Source organism: Pleurodeles waltl, chromosome 10 (assembly GCF_031143425.1).
Source record: "Pleurodeles waltl isolate 20211129_DDA chromosome 10, aPleWal1.hap1.20221129, whole genome shotgun sequence".
NCBI lineage: Eukaryota > Metazoa > Chordata > Amphibia > Caudata > Salamandridae > Pleurodeles > Pleurodeles waltl.
In genome coordinates this window covers 1027237523-1027262409 of record NC_090449.1, presented here as the reverse complement: position 1 = coordinate 1027262409, position 24887 = coordinate 1027237523, and the positions used below count along the sequence as shown (strand labels likewise).

The 24887-nt window shown below is 45.4% G+C and overlaps 1 protein-coding gene across 4 annotated transcripts in view; it reads right to left on the bottom strand.

Annotated features, from left to right (window-relative positions):
* The window catches only part of TCAIM (T cell activation inhibitor, mitochondrial), a 277740-nt gene that overhangs the window by 229342 nt on the left and 23511 nt on the right, over positions 1 to 24887 (bottom strand). For all 4 annotated transcript variants that reach the window (XM_069211978.1, XM_069211980.1, XM_069211981.1 and 1 more), the window contains exons 2-4: positions 15839 to 15913; positions 8906 to 8981; positions 5292 to 5412 (exon numbers count right to left, since the gene is read on the bottom strand). In XM_069211978.1, the coding sequence (XP_069068079.1) occupies positions 5292 to 5412; positions 8906 to 8934 (150 nt within the window). In that variant the 5' untranslated portion in view covers positions 8935 to 8981; positions 15839 to 15913. The remainder of the gene's footprint in view (positions 1 to 5291; positions 5413 to 8905; positions 8982 to 15838; positions 15914 to 24887) is intronic.

The window sequence follows — 24887 nt, the reverse complement described above, 5'->3', positions numbered from 1 at the left end:
GAAGAAGAAGGAATCTCCCTTGGAGTGAAGGAGTCACTTCCCTGCAACAGCAAGCACCTACAACAAGCGAAGACAGGCTGCGTGGATCCCCTCTTCTGCTGAGCTGCGTGGATCCTGCATCATGGGTGGTGGTCCGGAGTAGTCCTCTTGGCCCTCTCTGCCTGCTGCTCCAGCCACCAGCACTCCATCCTGCAAAGTACAGCCTCCTTCATATATCTCCTACGGCATGGGATCCCTTTTTGCAGTGCTGCGTGGGCTCCTTCTGCAACTCCTGTGTCCCCGTCCTGTGGGACTCCTGTGGGTGCTGCCTCTGCTCCTGTGGACAGCCCTCACAGAGATGGTGGCCTGCTGGGGACAGCAGACCGCCATGTCTGTGACTGCTTTTAAATAAAGCAGTTTTTTTTTTTCAATGGAGCTGTTTTCCTTAAAGGAAAACGGGATGCATTTAAAAAACAAAAATGAAAATGAAATGTTTTCTTTTCATTTTTTCAGCAGAGCAGGCAGTGGTCCTTAGGACCACTGCCTGCTCCGAAAAAATATTTTTGCTACCATTCACCAAGGGGAAGGGGTCCCATGGTGCTAACTGTGATTGTTTTGTGACTGCATTCACGGTCACAAAACAATCATACATCGAACTAAGACTCGCAATTAGGAAGGGGACACCCCTTCCTAATTGCAACTTGCAAACCGATTCGGCAAATAGATTACAGAATCACAAAATAGGGTTTGTACATACCAAAATGCGTTTTTCTTGTCACAAACGGTTTGCGACAAGAAAAAAGGTACTTACATCTGGAAATAGAATATATAGGGGTTGGCCAAGCTATGGGACTAGGGGCCAAACAAAGAAGCCATCAGAGGTCCAATGTTGATGGTCCAATGCTTTATTTCAGGCGCAGCATTTTTTCACTGAGATAATACTTTAGTAGCAATAGATTTTACTAGTCTCTATTTGCCTAATTTTTTAATATTTACTGTCATGAAATCTTTCAGTGACTAATATAGTGTTAGTTTAATACAAATACAGCAAAAGCTCTGAATAATGTCATCAGAAGGCTCCGTCACCTTATACGGGAAGACCAACAAAAGTCATTGCCTTTATGTTTAACTTGGATCATTAACTTACTATAAAATACGTGTAAGCTATTAAAAAGTTTAACTACATTCACGTTGCTCATAATAGCTTGACAAATATGTACCCAGTCTATTCAATAACTTATCAGCAGGCGAAAGGAATATTGAAGACTAATCATATATTAACTGAGCTTGTTACCCCCATAGGCTGAATTACAAAAATTAAAGTGTTTTGTGTGAATCGTAATTGATTAATACCAGTAGTTTTAACCATGTAAGAAATATGAACTGTTTAAATGCTTATTGTTTTACAGTTGCTTACTAGATTGATGCATATAAACTTCTGATTGGAGCCATTGAAACCTGGAGTAGTCTTACTTAAGGATAAGCAGACTCAAAGAGAGAAGAAATCCACTAAACTATGGCTGCCACAGGTGTTGTGTGGTGTGTAGATCATCAATGGCACTCTTTGTAAAGATATTACATGAATGTTATGTTATGGAAATGTATAAAGCGCATGGCTACCCGGAGGCCTCCCGGCGCTATGCAGAAATCTTAAAAAACACTGCTTTAGGAACAGAGATTAGAATGATCATGTTTTTAGTAGCCGCCGAAGGGAAAGTTTGTGGCTAGTATGTCGTAGGGCTAACGGTAGGGAATTCCACAATTTGGTGCCAAGATAGGACATAGATCTTCCTCCCCATTTGGCCTTTTCTATTGAGGGAGTTACAGCTAAAGGTGCTGAAGATGACCTAAGATGTCTGACAGGCTTATGGAAGGAGGCCAGAGCTCGCAAAAGTGGCAGGCCTTTGTCGTGTTCAAGCATCTGCAGTCTCTCTTTAACAGATGAAGATGGATGGAGAACCAAGGGGCACTTATTTGTCCTGTGGCCTTCCGGCCTAGGAGTATAAGGGAGAGTAAGATCTAAGCTTTTAGTAATCCAATTATTAAATATTTCTAGGGAACAAGTCATATTCTCCTTCAGGGCTGGTTTTGTACTCTAAAATACCAATCCACTCACAAACCTTAAGCACGTGCCAGCGTCTATAGGGTTGGGATATGATTTGGGAGGATTTGCCCGGTGCTGACGTAGGAAGGGAGAGGGAGATAAAAAAATGGTCCGACCAAGCCAGGGGGGTGAGAGGCAAGGCAGTTAGATCAGCTATAGTACTAAAAACTAGGTCAATAGTGTGACCTTTATTATGTGTGTGGTCCCTAATCAATTGTGTGAGGTCTAAGGCCTTCATGTCAGACAAAAGTCTTTTGGCAGCAGCATTGTCTTGATTCTCTGCAGGGATATTAAAATCACAGAGAATTGTAAAATTTGGCTTGTTGCATATTAATTCAGCCATTTGCTCCAGAAAAGCTTGACGGGGGGACGATATACTAGGGCCCCAGAGAAACTATAATGAAAGTTTAAGGAGACAGAACAATACATGCTCTCACAGTCTGGCAGCTGGAGGGGACAGGTGGTGACCTTGACTGAATCCCTACAAATGATAGCAATTCCCCCTCTCTTCCCAGAGGCTCTATCAAGCCTTGTTATTAAGTAGTCGCTAGGCAGAGCCAAGATAACATCTGGTGCTGAACCCTCATGGAGCCATGTCTCTATTAAAAACAAAACTGTAGGGCTCTGCTCGCCCAGAAGGAGGTTGATGTCCAAATTATGAGCGGCCAGAAGGAACAAGCTTTGTAGTGCTTTCTGAGGTCCAGGTGGGGTCTGTGCTGACGGCTTAGCATGTTCGTAACACCCAGTGCAGGGCAGGGTAGCTTCCATAAAATCCATTTGCCCATTACATTCATCTACTGGATCTGGTCTGAGTGAGAGGAGAAACTCAGCATCATAGGATATTCTATCTCTACTAAAATGGGCATGGGTGCTGGGCCCGAACGGGCACAGACGGGCTTGCCTTTGGCATGCCCACGGCGCACCCGCTGCGCAGCCGCAGCATTGCCGGCTTTAAGTGTGTCCCAAATTCAGGACAATCGGATAGCTAGACCACTGACCTCCAAAGAAGGCTTCCGTGATTGTGCCTATGTGGAGGTGAAAAAATGGCTACCGTCTCTATGCTCCGAGACAGGCCAAAGCAATGCTTCCCCGGGAGGAAAAGGACCCCACCGGTAAGTCAACTCAAATTAAGGTACTCAAATCAGAGAAAAGGAGAAGAAGGGGAGGATCAGACCCCCATTTTAACACAGACAGCCTCTAAACAAGGACCAAAGGTGGAATTAAGCTCAGTAAACCCTTCCCCTGGTACATTTGCATATACAATATCAGTAGAAATACTCTTGATCCAATTGAAACTAAAAAGCACTAGATAAAAAGCTGTCACCTGTGGCTGTAGATTAAAAGATCCTGCCAATGAATGAGCTGCGTTCAGGGCAGCTGCCTTATTTCTCTACAAAGAGAAGAAATGGCACCATCCTGCAGCTGGAAGCTGCAAATTCTGCCCTTCTGTCGTGGGTCAAATGCTTGTCTGCGTGTTTCTTGAGTTCAGCGTAGATTGTCTCAACTGCTGAGCACTGTCAAACATCTTGCTGCAAGGAAGAAAATATCAAAGAAAGGAACAGACTGACATCTTAAGATAAATCATTGGGACGGATACAATTCCAGTGTTTTAGCTTTGCCAAACGTGTCCACCAAATGATGTCTTTCTTGTTTCAGGAGTTTCATATTAGAGTTTCCAAAAGGTGACATTTTTCTGACTTATAAACTGACTAATGGGAAAGGGGAGTGACACCTGTAAATATAATAATGTGTGCCTCTTTGCTGATGAAAAGGTTACCTACATGGACTGTTGCCTCTAGTGATGGGTGCTTCTACAGGTGACGACTGTAGCACATTATCCTCAGTGGTAGAGCCCTGCCAGTGTTCCAGTGATAGTCTCCTCAGTAATGAAGGGCTCAACTGTAGGTAAAGGCTGCAGTGACTGTCTCCTCAAGTGTATCTGAAAACAAATATTGTCTCCTATGATGTAAAACGCTGCTACTGAGGAGGATGCAGTCTCCTCAGTGATGAAGCAGCCTGCTGTTATTGAGTCTGCATTAACAGTCTTCTCAGTAGCGAAGAACCAATCTGCAGGTGAAAATATCTTTGTAAATTATCTTTTATCTTTCTAAAATTGGAGGCATTCCTATGAAATGCTAGCCAGTTAAGTATATTTCTGTTCACTACTGCAAATATATGCAGTGTTTCCCCTTCACCCGGGTGGCTGCACCTTGTGCGGTAACAGGCTTCCTGCAAAAGACTGGGTCTCGCAAAGCCAGGATGATGACTCAATGCGGGTTGAGGTGGGTCACCAATTTGAACCCCAGCAAAATTCATTCAGTTTTCTATCGTTCAAACAGCACAAGTGTGGAACAAAGCAATACAGTTAGAATTAGAAAATAGATTCCAAATACAAAGGATAGGAAATAGATTAGTAAATTATATGCGCCGAGACGAGGGCAATGTCTTTGGAGTCACTGCCTTCGCTTCCAGTGTAGGCCTCCAACTGCAACTCCTTGGAGGTCAAGTGGCAAAGCTAAAGATGGTTTCCTTTCCCTGGCAGAACTGCCTTTGCTCAATGCAGATATAAAGATAAAGTGGTAGAAAGTCACTTATGTTATCTGACAATAGAAACACTATGGTTGCCCTGTGGGGTGACACAAAATATGAATGATATTGACAAGTGAATGCCTGCAAGGAGCTGACCCATTGCCCCACTATATGTATTGTGGGCTGAATGCTGATGGAAAGTGTGAATGACACCTCAAGAAACCAATGGCTGAAGATCACTGACTGAAAGACCCTCTCTGTATAACAAACAAACACCAAACATGTCCGTAATCTATACCTAAAAACCAGTACCAAATGTCTGTACACTACTGGTCCCAGAGGTCTGGGAAAAGCCACATCTGGTACCCGTCTTCTGCACAGATAAATTACCTTCCACCTAGAAAACAATATTTAAACACAAATTTCATAGCTTTTTTATATCTGTGAATCAAAGCTCAACACGAGAAATCTGACGAACAGAGCAAAATGTGTCCTTTTTAAAAAAATTATGTATAATGTGAGTTTACTATTCCATTTGCATAGGCGTCATATTGTTTGTACAAAGCTTTTTTATTTTAGCAAATGCTGACTCAGATAATACCATATATTTTCAAGCTTGCTATTCTACATTTCTGGGATCTCATACACAAGATAAAAAGTTAAAATGCATTATGCTTACCCGCTCTCTGGGATGCTGGCCAAAGAAATCGGGATGCACAGCAAAATAGAAGGGCCTAAGAGCATTGACAGCGTCAGCTCCAGATAGGGCTCTCGCCTGAAACACTTCATGCAGGCACCACCTAAGGAAATGAGAAATTCAAACACATGAGCTGTAAAATGGCAGATATATTGTTGCCTCTGTTCAGCCTTACTGGCTGCGACCTTCGAGCTCAACTCCGAAGTTTTCAATTTCACTTTTACAAACATAGAATGTGTTTAAGAAATACATTCAACTTTTCGTTCTTCTGAGGCTGATACATCGACTACCATTAAATTGGTAAATAATGAAACCTTTCATTTACAGGCTCGTAAATGGCAAAATTGTGTTTTTTAGCTATAAAGAACAGGTTCTTTGTTATACACAGAGGCCCAGAACTTACACACCTCTTAATATTAGGTGCAAAACGTACTAATCCTTTAGATGGTTATGGTTGAGATGCACAGGTCATTATAAAGGGAAACAGCCCAAGAACCCAAGGCATTACGGAGGACAGGGGCTACTGTGCAGGAGTTTTAGTGATATCACTGGTGAGGAATACAGTACCCACTAAAGATGTGCACATTTTGACCGGAACCCCTTTGTTGACTGCATTAGAGATTTATTTCAATTCTTTTTATTGTTAGACCAAACATATACACATAACAAAAGATGAACTAAAGTTATGTTTTCTTCCATGAAAACACCCACAACTATAATTTTCTTTTCAATCATATTTTAAAAAACTTTTCGTTGTTGACCAACATGTTGTTTCTCTACAGGTCCGCAGTCCTAGGACACGGGAAGAGATGCCTTAATGAGGAGAGAGATGTAAAGAAAGGAAGAGGTACAGAGAGAGACAGGCAAAGGAACAAGCTAATTATCAAAGGAACTAATACACCTGAAGTTCACTTGATAAATTGGTCCCAATCTCTTGCTCTCTCAGATATCCGCAGTAGAGGAACAATGATCCTCGCCTTACTTGAAATCACTAATTCGTTTCTCATTCTTGAAGTTCGTTCTTTGCTAGATCACAATAAACCTGGCCTTCGGTGACTGTTTGAATATGGAGAATACAACCCCTTTTTCAGGCCCATCAGTATTTTCTTCTTCATGAGCGTTTCATGCCTTAGATCAATAACAGAACATCAGTTCCTCCGTGTCCAAACTCATTCTACTTTATCGCTACTCTACTGTCTGTGTTACTGGGTATTTAAAGGTAACACTACGCAGCTCCTTTCACGGTTTCTACCTCTCCTGGCACCCTGAGGAGAGAGCTGAAGGTCTTCTCGTTGTACAGAGGGACCTTGGGGTCTGCAGATTAAGAACCAAATTTATCATGTGGTCAATAAATTATTTGAGATCCTCTTCTACAGCCTAGATCCCAAATGTCAATGCTCACAGCTTTGGCCTGGTTATTCACCGCTCCACCTCAAGATCTCGCTGGTAGATATTGTGTGGTGTGGTGTATACTATTCTGAAGGAAGTGCGCTCTGCAATACGACCTTTCACTTTGCTGCTCTATAAGTGTAACCCCAATAGAGATATCCTCTCTGCCTTCTTGTGCAGACCTCACAACATCCTTTGCCCACTTGTTAGTAAGCCATTTCTACAGTTTTCCTCTCATCATCCACCTCCCTGAGCCTCCTGATGTTTAAGAAGATTTTTATTTGGGAATGCTATATGTGTCCGTTTGCTTGCTTTGGTCCCATTGTCAGAAATGTTCCTATGTTTAAGGAATAATACTGAAAGCCTCCACACGTGAGGTCAATTGCATGGCCCAGGCGCAGCACTAAGCACACAAATATTTGGTATACTAACTTTTGCCCCTGGTTTTCTTGAGAAGATGGTTGAAGGAACCTTGATTAGGAGATACACAACAGAGGTGTCTCTGCTGAGCTAACAAGTACAACTGTGAAAACGAGACTAGAGCTCTCGCAAATGAGAAGGCCTACATCTCTTTGTGTAACAAAGGAGTACATTATAAATGCAGGTTAAACCAACATGGCTTACATAAATGTGATTGTGTAAAAAGCATAAAACTATGAGCATCCTTACAGCTGCTCGTCTCATCCTCTCAAAGTTGTCCACTGTTTAAATCTCCTACAGCTGCTGCAGAGCTGGCAGAAGGCCTTATTAGTGGCTGAGATTAATTCAAGCACTTCAGCCATCACTTCTGTGTATTTTTGTCTGTTGTCCTAGTGGGACAGGTATGCCTAGATTTGGGTCCAGTTCACACTGTGTCACTGGAACGATGCTATACCTGGCTGATGTGCCCTGACTAGGGCAAAATTGGTCCTAGGTTGCTTGTGTCCCGATTTAGGGAGCACCTGGCCTGGCAGTTTGGGCTGGACTGTTCCCACTGGAGCTGGGTCAGGACTGATTTGCATACAGCTGGGTCCAATCTGAGGTTGCATGGTGTGCAAAATAACAATGGATTGGGATGCAGACTCCAGTAATTACCAATGGATAAGATTAATAAAAGCATTTCAGCCTCACTTTTGTATACTTAACATTGAGTCAATTCCATCGTTCTTCTGTGTATGGTGCACCAGGGGAGGTTGACCTGTGTGAGATTTTGGCATTACTATGAATCATAAACATTGTAGTTGCTGGCACTTTTGTGAAGTCTCATCGGTTTTGTTCTCCTTTGGGGTACATGTGGTGCTTGTCCTAGCCCCCCCTTCCATCTCAGACATAAAAGCAGAATTAATCTCAGCAGAACATGATCTCTCGAACGTTCATCAAGGTTGGACATGAGATATACTGTTTAGCAGCAGGTGGGTATTATCTGCTGGGGATATTCTGAGACGGAGCCCAATAAACTAGCAAGTGAATGAAAGACTTGCTGTCAGTTTGATCAATGGTGAGCTTTTTAATCAAAAGTGAATGGCAGGACCTGACTGCCTGCGCAGACTAACTTCATAGCACTGCTGGAAGTAGACTGGAAACGTTGCCTGCCAGACTGGTGTTTGGTACAGTAAGACCAGGATAAACTCTCTGTAGGAAGTATGGTTATAGAACAAACATTTTAAAGAAACATTCAAAATAGCAAAATTCAGATGCAAGTGAGGTGATGGCGGATACTTCGCAAAAACTTGTATCCATAACATATCGCTAAGAAATGAGACGTACGCCACTAATGTTGCAACACAGAACACCTCTCTCTCTTTGAGTGGTCATAAAACAGTGAATGTCCATCACCAGCAATGCCTTTTGGAAGACAAAACTGAACAATAGCATATTTTCCTAAATGATATTCAGTAATGTAGAAAGAATCTTCCACAATTGTCATTCTCTGGCTTTTTACCTTCAAGGGTCACATTGATACAATGCAAACAGATGAACAATCAAGAAACCACCTAGTATGGCATTCCAAATCCTGCATTGTATAAGGAAGACATACTAATAGTCATGAAAGAGACATGTTTGGGGGTAGGAGCTAAACAAATAAATACTAGAATTAGGTTCAAGAATATTGAAAAGTTCAAGTATGGGTACACAGTCAACTACTCCAGCAAAAACACAGCAACTGGGCTAACTAAACCAATGTTAGCAGACACACCTAGAAAAGTGAATACATTCAGCAATCTCACCTCTTGATGGTTCTTGAGATGCAAAACATCTCTGTGCATTGATCCCACTGCTCAGCTTGTAGAATGAGGAGAAAATCTTTAAAGAGACAAGAAAGAGAAGAACAGAAAATATTAGATGTACAAAGGTGTCTAAAAAGACAGAGAACTGTTAAAGCATCAAATCTTTGTGTGCTGTGGATTATGACTGAATTGTCCAAACCTCACAGAAGTATTAAAAACAGCATATCTTTACAGAGGAGCATTAAGTGCCTTTTAAAATGATATGTAAAGCCCTAGCAAAATGTGTGCAAATTCACAGACTGTAAGGAACTTTCAGGGGCGAAAAAGGTGGATTTTCTGTATACTGCAGTGGAATCAAACAGAACTCCTCCAAAAATTCTATTAAAATGCACAATTTGCAGACTTGACTGAAGTCTGTTCAAATTCCTTTTAGCTGAATAAAGGTGCTTATCCCTAGCTGAGTACTTCAACCATATTTTGCATCAGAGGTGGCATTTTGAGCAGGCATTGTGCAATGTCCCTTGCCAGAAGAGAAAGTGAACAATGAAGCTTTGATGAAATGCAGAGAGATCAATTAATTGTATGCATAAATAGCTACAGAGGTCACGTAAGATTGTTGATGATGGGAGACCGATCTCCAAGTGAAGTAATGACAACTGCAAAATATGTAGAGCAGTCGCTAAACTGTGGCAGAACTGAAAAGGAAGAAAAAAGATGAAATGTGTAGGGCTGTTACCAAAATGTGAAAAGGAGTGAAGCTAATAGGATTCGTTGCAGGTGTGGCAGTGGTTTTCATACTGCATCCTTTCAAGGCTATTCTTGTTCTCAGTTTGGATCCAGCCATATGCAAATCAGTTTTGATCCTGCTCCAATGGAACAGTCCAGTCCACACTGCTGGGCCAGTTCCTCCCTAACCCGGAAGACAAGCAACCCAGGTCCGGGGTCACCGTGACTGGTGCTCTTCAGTCAGTTATAGCTTGGTTCAAATGGCACAGTGAACACGGGATCCACATCTGTGAATATCCTTGTAGCCTGGGACTGTAAATCTAACAGACAAAAGGTGATGAGTGGGTGGCATGCAATTTGTCTAATCACTGGGAATTGCGCGGGGTAGCATTCCAACCTACTGCTCTTGTCTTCTTGTTCTTCTCTTGGGTTGCTTGTCTTTAGGTTCATGAAGGAACTGGCTTGGCAGTTCGGGCTCGACTGTTACCATTGGAGCAGGGCCAAGATTGATTTGAATATAGTTGAATGGGCATAGTGCGCAGAAGAGTGATGGGGTAGAATGCTACTCCGAGTGATTACCAGTGGTTAGACTAATTGCAAGTATTCCTCCCATCACTTTTTGTGTGATTAATATCAGACTCATCTACTGCCCTCCAAGATAAACTTTTTTTTATTACCATTACAGACTTCTTTGCCCCCTGTGATTCTCAACTCCAGTGCCTTCATCCTCCTTGCATGACCTCAACCACCACCTGGAAGACCTCACCGATCCCATCACGAGTGACCTTCCTCAAGGACTTGTACTAACCTGGACTCAACCAGCAAGTATAAGTCCCTACACATGCCATCCGGACACCTAATGGACCTCATCTTCAGCAGATTCAGCAACATCACATTAGACAAGCCACAACAAACACACCTTTATCAACTTCAACGTTCCCATCCCACACCACCAAAGAAACACCACCATCAAACCTTCATGACCATCTTCATGACAGGACTGGAACAAGATCTCAGAAGCATTCTGGTGCTCTGAACTCCTACATCACTGGCTTCAACACAACTACAAACTCCATAAATCCACCTCCATCTTCCACATCTGGATCACCACCTTTGCAGATACCCTGGTTCCTCTCAAAGCCAACAAATCCACGAGAACCTGACCGCAAGCAAGCTAGTACATAGAAGAGTTCTGACCACATCAAAAGCAACACCAACAGCTCCAAGGTTTCACCTCTCTGACAGCAAGCTCTACCAGTGTAACTCCCGCTTAGGACCTCTGCATCCAGCTGCCCCTATTCTTCAGCAACAAGATCACCAGCACCTACAAAAACTTTGAGCCCCAAACCAGACCCTTCCACTCTTGCAGGCCCGTCTGACGAAACTGCAACAACCATGCAATCTATTTACTCCAGAGCACCCTCGTACCCTGCCCTCACCCCATTAGTGCAAACCACATCCTCCCAATCCTGAATTACTCAGTCATCACAGCCTTCTACCCAGATGCTTGGAAACAGGCCACAGTACTCCCTGTCCTCAAGAAACCCTCAGGAGATCCGAAGACGCTAGCCATCTACCGGCCTATCTACTTATTATCCTACCCAGAAACAATCATGGAAAAGATGATAAACATCTAGCCACCCACCTCACCATTACTGCTCAATCAGGATTCAGGCACAACCACACTACAGACTGCCCTCATCGCCACCACAGGCAACATCCAGATGACTATGGACAGAGGTGTTGCCACAGCCTACTGGATATTTTTGCAGCCAGCAACACTGCTCCCACCCCATCCTTACCAAATAACTGCACGAAGTTGGATCCAATGGAACAGTTCAGCCTGAACTCAAGGCAAAGTCCTCCCTGAATCGAAACACAAGCAACCCTGGACCGGTTTCATCCTAGTTAGGGCTCATCAGCAACGACTCTGAACCAGTTTCATCCTAGTTAGGGCTCATCAGCCAGATATGGGTTCATCCCAGGTACACAGTGTGCACCGGACCCACGCTTGGGCATACCATCCCGAGGGTGACACATTAAAGTATACAAAAAAGCGATGAATGAAATGCTTGAAGTATTCTCAGCCACTGGTAATTACTCAGGCCTCATCTGAGTCCATTGTTATTTTGCACACCATGCTACATCAGGGCGGTATCGGATCAGGGTTGACTGTATTCTGGTTCAGGAAGAGCCTGGCCTGGCAATCTCAGCTGGACTGTTTCCATTGGAGCACGGTCAAGACTGATTTCCAAATGGCTGGGTCCAAACTGAGGTGGCACAGTGTGCAAAATAACAATGGACTGGGATGCAGCCTGAGCAATTACTAGTGCTGAGATTATTTAAAGCATTCCTTCCATCACTTTCTGGTATACTCAAGCTCAACACAGAAAAGATGGAAGCAGTACTCTTCAGCAAAGACACCTCTCTCTGGGACTCCACCTGGGGGCCTGTGGAACTTGGACCATACCCCTCTTGGCAGCCCAAGCAAAGAAGCTCAGAATAGTAATCGACAATCCACTTACTATGACCGGCCAAGCGAACACAGTGTCCCTCTCTTGCTTCCACACACTCAAGATGCGCAACAAGATCTTCAAATAGCTCACCACTGAATGTAGCAGAACCATCACCCAGCAAGCTGCACTACGGCAATGCACTCTGTGCTGGAATCAGCGCTTGACTGACCAGAAGACTCCAAACCATACAAAGCTCAGCCACCAGGTTCACAATCAACTTCCTACTCCACACTGACATCACCCCACACCTCAAAGAGCTCCAGCGGCTCCCAACCCACAAACCAGCACTCTTCAAGCTACTTGTGTAAGGCATACAAAGCCTTACACAACATTGGCCCCACATACATTGACAACCACTTAAACTTTCACAAACCTACCAGACACATCTGCACAGCTGGACTGTTACTTGCACACCCACCCCACGTATGCAGAACCAGGTCCAGTGGTCGTGCCTTCTCCTATCTCACTCCTAGAGCCTGGCCACCACACATCAGAGTCGCCTCCTCAATTCTTGAATTGCACAAGAAAATGAAGACCTGGCACTTCACCCTGCCCTGACCCACCCGGCCCATCCAGCTCCTACATCAGCAGCAGGATACCCTGCTGGTCAATTGTGTGCTATAGAAATAAATATAACATAAAACATATGAACACGTTTTGGTGGTACCAGATTTAAAAAGCAATTGTGTGCAATCATTTCCTTGTGTGATGACTATCTGTGAAAAATAGAAGGTTACAGTAAACTGTGTCGTAAGAAAGATGCTCAACATATTAAAAAAAATGTTATAGGGTATGCTAATAGGCCTATCTCAAGATGGTATTATCAAAGAGATAGATTAATCTGAATGGTGTTTGTTAGTGGTTCTGCCCGAAAAGGGGTTTAACTTTATGTCCATATAAAGACCTTAGACAATTAAATGCTAACTTTTCTGATTTGCATCCGCTTCCCAAAACCAGAAATCTAGTGAGCACATAGGAGTGTGTGGCAATGTTTCTATTACTATTTTGTAACCATCTTTAGTTGGTTTTTCAATGACACAGTACAATGTATAAACAGTTATGCTAACCAGTTGCACGTATCAAGGTGTCAAGGTCCCACCATAATCACTGTGTATATGTTGCACTTCACCGGGTCTGTCAGGGGGTACTGGTTCATTAAATTAACAAGTTTAACATAGTAAACGGTAAACCATGACAACCGCAGTCTCATTCAAGAGGGACTAATGGTGGGGAATCAACCCCCCTACTTAAAAGCCGGCCACCCCACATCCCCACCCCTATTTTCAGGGAATCCATGCTCCCAGAAGCACGACCCCTCATCCCGACCCCCTTGTACACTCCATCTCCACCCGCCAGGGCGATCAAATATAGGAAGGGGTGGACAGAGCGATAATCTACGGCACGGCAGCCTTTGTCAACCGGGTAAGCGCCTCACCCTTGCGCAGGGAGCTCCTCCTGGGACACCTGCAAGACCCCAAGCAAGCTTTTCCAGTCTGCTGCAATGGGTGACTTGCGCAGCCCTCGTGCCTCCTACCGCCGCAGCACTACCGTCTTAGCCCTGCCCTACCTGTGTTGTAGTGTGCCAATGTCCCAACCCGGTTAGTGTGGTAGCCTTCCAGTGCATGGCAATCAACCTACAAACCATCAACATTGCCAGGTCTATAAAGTGTTTTTTGGCTTTCCTGCGCCTAAACAGTCTAATGAGGCAACTCACCAGGGTGTTAAGTTCATACAGCCTAGTATGCCAGCTAGTGGATTAGTGATCTTGCGCAACAAATCCACTGTCACAGGACAGTCCAAAACATCTGTGCCATGTCAACCTCGGGCTGCTGACACCGCAGACAGTTAAAAGCAGATCTGTATATTTGGTGAAGCCTCAACTGGGTGAGATAATCCCTATGTGGAACGTGGTGTTGGATATATTGAAATTTGGCGCTGGGGGAAACCTAAAGTGGGTGAAAAAGTGCCCTATCCCATTGCTTCTGTGTCAAGTCAGAGCCTATGTCCCTCTCCCAGCAACTACAGATTGTCAATAAGGGGTCTTGTAAAACGTGCGATAGGGTTCCTGTGAGCCATGTTATCAAGCAGTAACCCTCCCCTTTGGTACACAAGGTGTGTGCCAACGGGTGTTGATCAGGCTCTGTGTTGATGATTTGCCACAGCCAACCCAGCTCAGCCACCAACTGGCAGTGGGGTAGAAGTGGCACGCTGTGATATCATGGTCAGCCTCCAGTTGCTCAAAGGGGAGGAGCACACCATCCTGGAACAAATCGCCCAAAGTTCCCCCTCTAACTGCCTCCCATGTTGCCAGACTGTCTCTCACCATCAAATCCCTGAACTGTCAGATGGAAACAAGGCGGATCCCAGGTGCGTATTGGGGCATAGCTGGCATAAGGTGCAGGCTCCTATGGAAGCTGCCGTGTGCAGTAGCATTGCTCACCTGATGCTACCCCACATGGTAGAAATGCCTCCCCACCACCGACTGTGCTCGGTCTTCAGAGGGCATACCCAGTTCCGAAACTAGCCACCCTGCCAGGCAGTGACTGGGCCAGTGTAACTGGGCCACCAAATATTAATGTTTGAAGTTAGGGACCCCCTTTCTCCACTAGCAGCTGCATCTTATACAGTGCTACTCAGCTTCTACCCTTATTCCAAAGAAAACACCCCAACATGGCATGTAGGGTGCAAAAAGTACTCCTAGGTATGCTCTCTGGGAGGTTATGAAAATAGTATAGTAGGCAGAGAAGTCTCACAATTTTTTATAGTGACACCCTGCCTTACACTGAGAGTGACAGCGTGCTCCATAGCTCATGAGGTTCGTGAGGTTATCATGTGTAAGATCCAGGGAGGCACGGTATATGTTGAAACCCAAGTACCATAAGGTAAGCGTCTCCCAACGGAGGGGATGCGTGCCCACCACAAATTGCTTCAGCGGGCATTCCAGGTGCATCAGGAACAGGTATGTCTTTGACCACTTCACCCCCCACCCGGAGGTAACCCGAGTAGAAGAGCTTGATGAATCTCTGAAACCGGCTGTAAGGAAATGCCTCCTTGGCATGGTTACCCCCTGACTTTTTGCCTTTGCTGATGCTATGTTTTGAATTGAAAGTGTGCTGAGGCCTGCTAACCAGGCCCCAGCACCAGTGTTCTTTCCCTAACCTGTACTTTGGATTCCACAATTGGCACACCCTGGCATCCAGGTAAGTCCCTTGTAACTGGTACCCCTGGTACCAAGGGCCCTGATGCCAGGGAAGGTCTCTAAGGGCTGCAGCATATCTTATGCCACCCTAGGGACCCCTCACTCAGCACAGACACACTGCTTGCCAGCTTGTGTGTGCTGGTGAGAACAAAATGGGTAAGACGAGGACGCCCAAAAGGGGATTACAGGGACCGGCAGGGATTCTGCAGCAGTGACCGGATCCCCAGAGAAGAGCACTTTCTGCCACGGCCCCGGAGGGACGTGGCTTCACAAGGTACGGTCCTTGTTCCACAACCCTTTACAACTACGAGGGCACAGGGGAGAGGGGATAGAGACGGGAGGGGACTAAGGAGGGCGTTTAAAGGGAGACACCAGAGAGGCTGTTTCTGAAATCAGCAGAGCACATGGGAAATCACAAATCCTCCCACTCATTTCCTCTCTCTCTCTTCTAAAAACTTAGTATTGCGGCAAATATCCCCACACCCAACTTACCTTTTGTTTTCGTTCCTTTTTCCTTTCTCGGTTCACCTGGGAGTCCACACGAACCAGCGCCAGGCAACAGGGAACCTATAAAAAGACAGAGAAAGAGACATTACAGAAGAAACTCCGGTGGAGTGCATCAAGCAAAACTTCGTTAAATTAATAATTTCCGTTCCTCCTTATTTCAACATTCAATAAATAAGTACTCTCACTAAAAAAGGCTCAGAGTCCTCCGTACCACACACCTCGCCCCACCACAGGTCCCTACCCGGTTTGGAAAGTGAGACCAGCAACACCTCATGAAGGATCAGCAGAAGCCTACTCTCTGCCAAAGCAACTTTGTATAACTCCAACAACTTGGGAGTCAAGAGGGCTTTTTACGCCTTGTAATATTCAGCAGGCAAGCCTTCCAAACCTGGGGTCCTACTTGTGGCCACACCCCTGGATCTCCTGCTCCTTGATGGAGACGTTGAGCTCCTCCCAATCTGGTGGTTCAATAACGTGCATTGTGACCTTTATGAGGAACTCCAGGGTCTGTGTTTGATGGTTCGGTGGGTGGGGGTCATAAAGGGCACAATGACGGGCAGTAAACGCTTCATGTATGTCCATGTGGCTAGTGCCTAGCCGAGAATACTTAAAATGGTACTGAGGACGGTTAGTACACCACTTCTCAGCAGCCCTTGACAACAACCGGCTGGATTTATCACCCTTAGCGTCCATCTATCCCCGATACACTCTATAGTCTAGGCATCTCACCTGTTCAATCAGGCAAGCATGGTGTTCCTTTGCTGCCTCTGCCTCTAGCGCCAGTCTCTCAGCAGGGGTAGCCCACAATGCCACCTCTGGGGTCCCTGGGGAAGACTCCACCCAAACAGAGTCCCAGTGTATGTCAGCCTTCACTCCCACCACGGCGTGTATACAATGGCCCCGGAGTACCACCTTCGAGTATCACCTTCATTGTCTCCCATTCCGTAAGTCTAGAGGTGGCAGTACCCTAGTTCTCGGTCAGGTAGTTGGATAGGGCAGTAGTCGTCATGTGCCTAAATACCTGAATCTCTAGAATAGAAGGCTGCAATCGCCATGAAGGGCCAGGGGTCGTGTCACCCCTCACTTGAGGTGTAGTTGAGGTGGCTTATGGTCCGATAGTATCTTCCCTAGATACTCTGCACTCACAACCTGCAGCTCAGTGGCATGATGGCAAAAGGATGCTATCTAGACGAACATAAAGATCGTGCGGTGGCCAGTAACAACAGTACTCCATGGTGTCTGGGTTCAGGACGTGCCAGTTCTCCATCAAGACCAATGCGTGACCTATTGGGACAGGTGAGCGGCAACAGCCATCACAGAGGATGTCGGCAGAGGAGAGCGTGAGCGGTCCAGTTGCTGGTGTAGGACATAATCAAAGTCCCTGCCAGTGATCCAAGGTATATGTCCCCATCTCATCAGGATGACAGAGAGGCACACCAGGAAAGACTGTTGTGTCACATTTGGCACGTATATGCTCCCTAATAAGAGGGCTCTACCATCGAGTTGCTCTTCCACTATGACATAATGCCCTTCAGATCTATCTCTGTGGTCACGCATATGAAGGGCACTGCAGGCCTAACCCATACACGGGCCCCTCTAGCAATGCCCGTGTATGTGGTGCTGTAACATGGATCATGCCAGTACTTTTGTAGGTGTGCATACTCCCATTTATATATCTGGGTTTCCTGAAAAAACACTTTCTGGGCATCTCATCTCTTAATGTACTACTGTACTGCATATCTTTTGTGCACTGTCTCCATGCCCCAGACGTTCTAAGTTAAAAAGCGCAACCTAACCATAGCATCCTCTCTGCAAGGAGGGGGGGGGGGTTTAAAGACACACTCCCCTAGTCGCTATCGTGGGGGTTAGACAGTATGTGGGGCTGGCTGAACTCACGCTGCATTGCTGTGTAAACAAGAAAACCAGAACTCCCAACCCAGGGGCAGCCGAGCAACCTCCAACAGTCCAAACAATCAACAAACAGTCCCATTGGTGGGGATCTCAGAGTTGTGTGTCAGTGGACAGCAAATCATTGAGAAGATTATCAGGTAAGGGGGAGGGATGGAGGTGGCTGGTCTACTGCGGAAAACTGACACAATCAAGAAACATCAGGCTATTAACTAGAAAACATAATAGGGGTGGAGAGTCTGACCAATTCTGTCTTAAACATGGTCAGCACTCGGAGTCATCTGGGAGAGTTTCACTGGACTCAGTGTTAAGTCAAAACCTGCCCAGGAGGCAGCCAGGAAGGAGGAGCGATGGGTAGCGACATCAACAGGGCAAGTGGGTGTCCCCAGCGTATTACCCCCCATGCCTTACCTCTGGGAAATTCAAACCATATCGAAGGCAGTCTGTGGTGTGATCCAGATCAGCTCTCCTCTGCATCGCTCGCTCCTGTTTTCTGCCTTGTTCTCACTTCCTTCTCCTCCTCTCTCCTGTTTTTCTGAGTGCTTTCTCCTGCTTTCTGCCTCATTTTTACTGCTTTCTCCTCCTCTCCCCCGTTATTCTGAGTGTGCTCTCCTGCTCTTTGCCTCGTTTTCACTGCTTTTTGAGTACTTTCTCCTGCTCTTAGCCTCTTTTTTTTCCCACTGTTCATTCCTTTTTCCCCCATATTGCCACTTCTGCCTGCTGCCGGTTTTCCCGCCTCCTGCCTAGCCCCACCCATCACCTCCCAGCAGCCCTCCTTCCTCCTAGGACCTACTTAATGGAGGCCGCAGCGCAACACCTTTGATCAGGTCACAGGCCAGCTCTCTCCTGCTGCTGCATTGCTCTCTCCTGTTTCATGCCTCATTCTCACTGCCTTCTCCTCCTCTCCCCAATTTTCTGAGTGCATTCTGCTTTCTGCCTCGTTTTCACTGCTTACTCCCTCCTTTCCCCTGTTTTTCTGGGTGCTTTCTGCCTAGTTTTCACTGCTTTTGTCTTCCTTTCCCCCTGTTTTTTTCTGACTGCTTTCTCCTTTTTGCTTTCTCCTCCTGACTCGCCATTCTTCTGAATACTTTCTCCTGCATTCTGCCTCGTTTTTACTGCTTTCTCCTCTTCCAACGTTTTTCTGAGTGCTCTTGTCTGTTTTTTGACTCATTTTCACTGCTTTCTCCTTCCTTTCCCGTTTTTCTGAGTACCTTCTACTGGGTTTTTTCTACTTTTTTTCACTGTTCATTCCTTTATTCCAATTGCCGCTTCCGCCTGCTGCCTGTTTTCCCACCTAGCCCTGCCCACTGTCTCCCAGCGCTCCTCCCAGGACCTAATTAATGAAGGCCGCAGTACGGCTGCGCAGCGGACGCATGCAGCGTGTGGGCTACCGGCGCGATGAAGGTGTGCAAAAGGCAAGCCCGTATGCACCCATCCAAGCCTGGATCGCACCCAGCACCAGGACCTCTGGCTCTTTCACCACACAAAGATACACTGCAGCTGACCTCCGAGCCCTGAACCCTAGACGCACCAACAACCACTGCTGCCGCACATCCCTGTGTACCACCAGAGGACCGTTCTCCTGCTGACACTGCCACCTCACTATCAGCACGGAAACAACCAACGACATCAGCAACACCGCAAATGCAGCTGCACCCTGTAAGGAAAAGCCTCCTTGGCATGGTTACCCCCTGACATTTTGCCTTTGCTGATGCCAAGTTATGATGTGAAAGTCTGCTGGAACCCTGCTAACCAGGCCCAGCACCAGTGTTCTTTCTCTAAACTGTACCTTTGTCTCCACAATTGGCACAACCCTGGCACCCAGGTAAGTCCCTTGTAACTGGTAACCCTGGTACCAAGGGCCCTGATGCCAGGGAAGGTCTCTAAGGGCTGCAGCATGTCTTATGCCACCCTGGGACCCCTCACTCAGCACATACACACTGCTTACCAGTTTGTGTGTGCTGGTGGGAAGAAAATGACTAAGTCAACATGACACTCCCCTCAGAGTGCCATGCCAACCTCACACTGCCTATGGCATAGATAAGTCACCCCTCTAGCAGGCCTTACAGCCCTAAGGCAGGGTGCACTATACCACAGATGAGAGCATAGGTGCATGAGCACTATGCCCCTACAGTGTCTAAGCAAAACCTTAGACATTGTAAATTCAGGGTAGCCATAACACTGGGAGTCTGTCAAACACGAACTCCACAGCACCATAATGGCTAAACTGAAAACTGTGAAGTTTGGTATCAAACTTCTCAGCACAATAAATGCACACTGATGCCAGTGTGCACTTTATTGTACAAATACACCCAGAGGGCATCTTAGAGATGCCCCCTGAAAACATACCCGACTCCAGTGTGGGCTGACTAGTTTTTGCCAGCCTGCCACACACCAGACATGTTGCTGGCCACATGGGGAGAGTGCCTTTGTCACTCTGTGGCCAGGAAAAAGGCCTGTACTGGGTGGAAGTGCTTCTCAACTCCCCCTGCAGGAACTGTAACACCTGGCGATGAGCCTCAAAGGCTCACCCCCTTTGTTACAGCGCCACAGGGCATCCCAGGTAGTGGAGATGCCCGCCCCTCCGGCCACTGCCCCATCGTTGGCGGCAAGGCTGGAGGAGATAATGAGAAAAACAAGGAGGAGTCACCCCCCTGTCAGGTCAGCCCCTAAGGTGTCCTGAGTTGAGGTGACTCTTACTTTTAGAAATCCTCCATCTTGTAGAAGGAGGATTCCCCCAATAGGATTAGGGATGTGCCCACCTCCCCACAGGGAGGAGGCACAAAGAGAGTGTAGCCACCCTCAGGGCCAGTAGCCATTGGCTACTGCCCTCCCAGACCTAAACACACCCCTAAATTGAGTATTTAGGGGCTCCCAGAACCGAGGAACATAGATTCCTGCAACCTAAAGAAGAAGAAAGACTGCTGACCTGAAGCCCTGCAGTGAAGACGGAGACGACAACTTATTTGGCCCTGGCCCCAGCCCCACCGGCCTGTCTCCCTACTTCGAAGAAAACTGCAACAGAGACGCATCCCACAGGGTCCAGCGACCTCTGAAGCCTCAGAGGACTACCCTGCATCTAAAGGACCAAGAAGCTCCCGAGAACAGCGGCCCTGTTCAAGAAACTGCAACTTTTGGAAACAAAGAAGCAACTTTTAAAGACCGCTGTATAAAATCTGTGAACTCATTAGAGGCAGGAAACAAAAAAATAGCCCATCCAAGATACAGAACGCAAACCAGGCATAATTAAACTGTACTTGGCTGGTGCTCCTCAGCCAAGATCAGGAAGTGATGTATCAGCTGCCAAACCAGTTAGGAGGCAGCAAAAAAAGAGCAACACTGCCTTCAACCTATTTAAGCAGCAGGCAGGAGGGAGCAAAGTCCTTTGCTCCATTCCAATAGGTCTTGCAGACAGCGCCTGCACACTTTGAAGGCTCGACCTAAAAATAGTAAAGCCATATGCAGAACCTCACGGAGGGTTAATAAGTGATGGTGGAAGGAGAGACTAAGATGTAAGAAGGAAAAAGGGGGGTGATTGCAACAAACTGGAGGCAGAAGACGTGCCAGATGGAAATACACACTGAGCCTGAAATTATGGGGCATTTTCCTTTCACTCATGATAAACATGTAACAGAGGATGTGGCGTAACTACCAGAGCTGCCAACTAAGGTGTTGGGGAACCCGATTTGAGTCTTGGCGTCAGCACAACATCTTGTGATTCAGGGCAAATCGCTTAATCTCCCTGTGCTTACCAAAAAAAAAAAAAAAAAAAAATTTGATGTTATGTAATGTAACTGGTGCTCATGTAAAGCGCTCCAATACCTTTGGGTCATGTTCGCACTATACCAAAAAAATACCACAATTGGTTCGGTCATCTCCAGAGACACCACCGTGTTAACGTTATATGGTGCTTTCGTAAAGTACACACAATTGCAGACTGCTTCATATGTTTATAAATTTTGTGTGAGTGACAAAAACACAGGATAGGAAAAAAAAAACGTCAATTGTATAATTGTGCCATCTTCCTCCTAAATGACAAGGAAATTGAATCAGTGCTCGAGGGCATATATATGATTACACGACAAGCATTGTGTTTTCTGCAGCTAGCGAGCAATTCATTCAGGGAACTCCTTTCTTTCGCCTTTGGAGGCTTACAGCATTTCCACATCTGCTGCATTTTTTGCAAGCTTCCTGTCATGTGGCTCTTAAATTTGATCTAATTTTAGCAAAGAGTGCATTCTGAAGGTATGTTGTCAATTAGCACAAAGATAACACAGGAAGTTGTACCAAGAAATGTATGCTGTAAATGTTAGCGGTAATAACAGTGTAAAATACTGTAATTGTTTTGCATTTTATTAGTTCAGTGAATAAGGTGAAAGCAATAGCATAGCCACAAGCGATCTTCAGAATAAATGCTTAGGGGAGAGGTTATGGCGTAATGGCCAGAACTGCCGACTTTGGAACTGGCGAACCAGGTTAGAGTCTCAGCATCAGCTCAACATCCTGTGGTCCTGGGCAAATCGCTTATTCTCCTTGTGCCCAAGAAACACAAGTGAATGTTTCCTTGTGTAATGTAACTAGTGTGCATGTATACCGCTCCCATGCCTTTGGGTCGAGCTCACTCTATACAAAACGGCAAAACAAATACAAATTCAGAAGGTATGTGAAATATGGGACTGATGATTTAGTTATATATATATATATATATATATATATATACACATATATATATATATATCTCAATATCAAACAGGTCTCTTCTCAGCCACTCCCCAGACCAGTTACATGGTGGCACAAGGACAAACGGCTCCCGGTCCAATTCGAAACATCAGTAATTTTTTTATCGTTGTTCTTCTTTGGGCATCATAATTACAGGTTCAACAGAGTGTGAAACATATATTTTTTTTTTAAATCAACGGGCTACGCCTTTAACTGTGTAAATTCTGAACCTAACTACAACATCCCTGTAATCTATTTATAATAAGTATAACTATAACTGCTAAATTGGTATGGTTTTGTGTGCGTAGAACGTGAACCTAACTATAACATCCCTATAGTCTTTGGGGGTTTTTCAGAGAAAAAATTAAATAAATACACACAGACACAAACGCACACACAGGAGAGGAGCGGCGCAAGCAACAATGGGCGAGGGTGCAAGCAGTAGCGATGAGGGAGGTGGCTGGGGGACAGGTCAAGAAGCGAAGCGGGAAACAACAATAAGAGGGAAACAAATCGGAGCAGGAACAGCAGAAAGAAACGTAATCAGTTCTTGGTCCAGGCTCTAGTGAGAGAGAAACACACAAACGTAAGGGAGGTACCCATGCATTTACGAATGAGAAGCAAGGGAATGACAATCAAGTCAACCAATGGTAAGTATTGATCGGGCTGTAAGCCACTTTTGTGTATACAATACCTTTTTGTAAGCAGCAAGATCTATAAATGGATTCGACCATAAGCACTCGAATAAATACATATTCCATATTTCAAGAATGATTTGTCATTTTGTGGGCTAGATAAACACTGTATTAAGTTTGCTTTATGTTTTGCTAATGAAATGCAGATCTTGAGAATGCCTTTATACAAAATGTTGAGTACGTATACTCTCAGGTGCAAAATTACGAATTATTACAATTAAAAAGGCAACGTGGAAGCGCCTACTTTGAAGCCATTAAATTGTTGTAAATTGTGTCGCGCTATATTGTTTATAGACATTTATTGCATTATCTGTGTTGGTAGGCATCAGTATGGCTTCGCATACTGCTAGAGTTCAGGTGCCATCACGCCCTAGTCACAGTGATTGCACTACAGACCACAGTCTGCTTTCTCTTTGTTGGAGTTGGATTATCCGTAGTCTAGGTACTAATATTTTTGTTTTGTGGGTATTTGTGTTATATTTGTGAGTATTGATGATGTGTAGCTTGTAGCCTAGTTTTGAGTACTATGAATGAGACTGACCTTAAGTGTGCCGTTTTTTAATAGACCTACTTTGGGAAGCATGGGCAGGTAACTGGAGAAATGATGTGCTCATCTGAGGATCAATCACACTATAGGTACTTATTTTGTGTCCGTCCTGGTAATGGTATAAATTCCACCGCTCCCACTGAACAGCCCAGTTCAAAACTAGAATACGGAGTTTTGGGTACACGCGTAGCAAAAGAATGTTAAAGTGGCTTTTTGTCTCATTTGCATGCAGCTTGGAGCGGGACAGCGAGTTGAAACCAAAGATGCTGCTCCCATGATTGTATAAAGTAGCGTATGACTGAGGATTCATTGAAAACGGCTGATTTGTAGGATGATACAATGAGAACGATGCGCAGAGGTCTTTTGCACAAGAGGGTAATGGACTGGTGTGAGAAAGTGGGTTGTTTGTTTACTCGGGTATGAGCCCTGGTCAAGCGACAGCCACAATCCCTTGCAGGGTGAACACCAACAAGTCACTAAATTAACCTGTGCTTACCCCTGTGTAGCTTGGCACAAAAAGCAGTCAGGCTTACCTTAGAGGCAATGTGTTCAGTATTTGTGAAGCACACAAACAGCAATACAGTTAAAACACAACACAATAAAAATCCCAAACCAATTTAGAAAAATAGAGGACATGTAAGTAAATTAATTAACACCAAACCCATCAAATGCAATTATTAGAACCTGAGTTATAAACTTTTAAAGTTTAAAGGTTCAAAAGAGAAAGTCCTCATTTTTGGATAATGGCCACCTGGGCACCTTCAGCACCACAACCAGGGATCTAGGAGTGGCTGGAGACCTTTTGTGGGGTTCAAGACTCACTCAGGCTAGGTATAGATGTGAGTTTAAGATGGTGGAAGCCTGTTATGTTCCTGTGGTTCTGAACAGGAGGCCAGCTAAACTACCCCTTCGAGCCACTTCTGAAGTCCTGGGTGCAGATAAAGATGCAGGACTCCACAGCAGGGCTGGCCTCTGAAGGTTCAAGGCAGGGTCCAGGATGCAAAGCAGGTACAGCAGCAGTCTGGCAGAATGCACAGCAGGTGACAGCAGCAGGCAGACCTGAGTCCTTTCGCAGGTCCAGTAGTGAAGTGATCAGTGTCTGAGAGCCCTTTTGTTATACCCTGGTGCCCTGCTCCTAGAAGTTGGAAAAGGCTTTCAGAAGGGT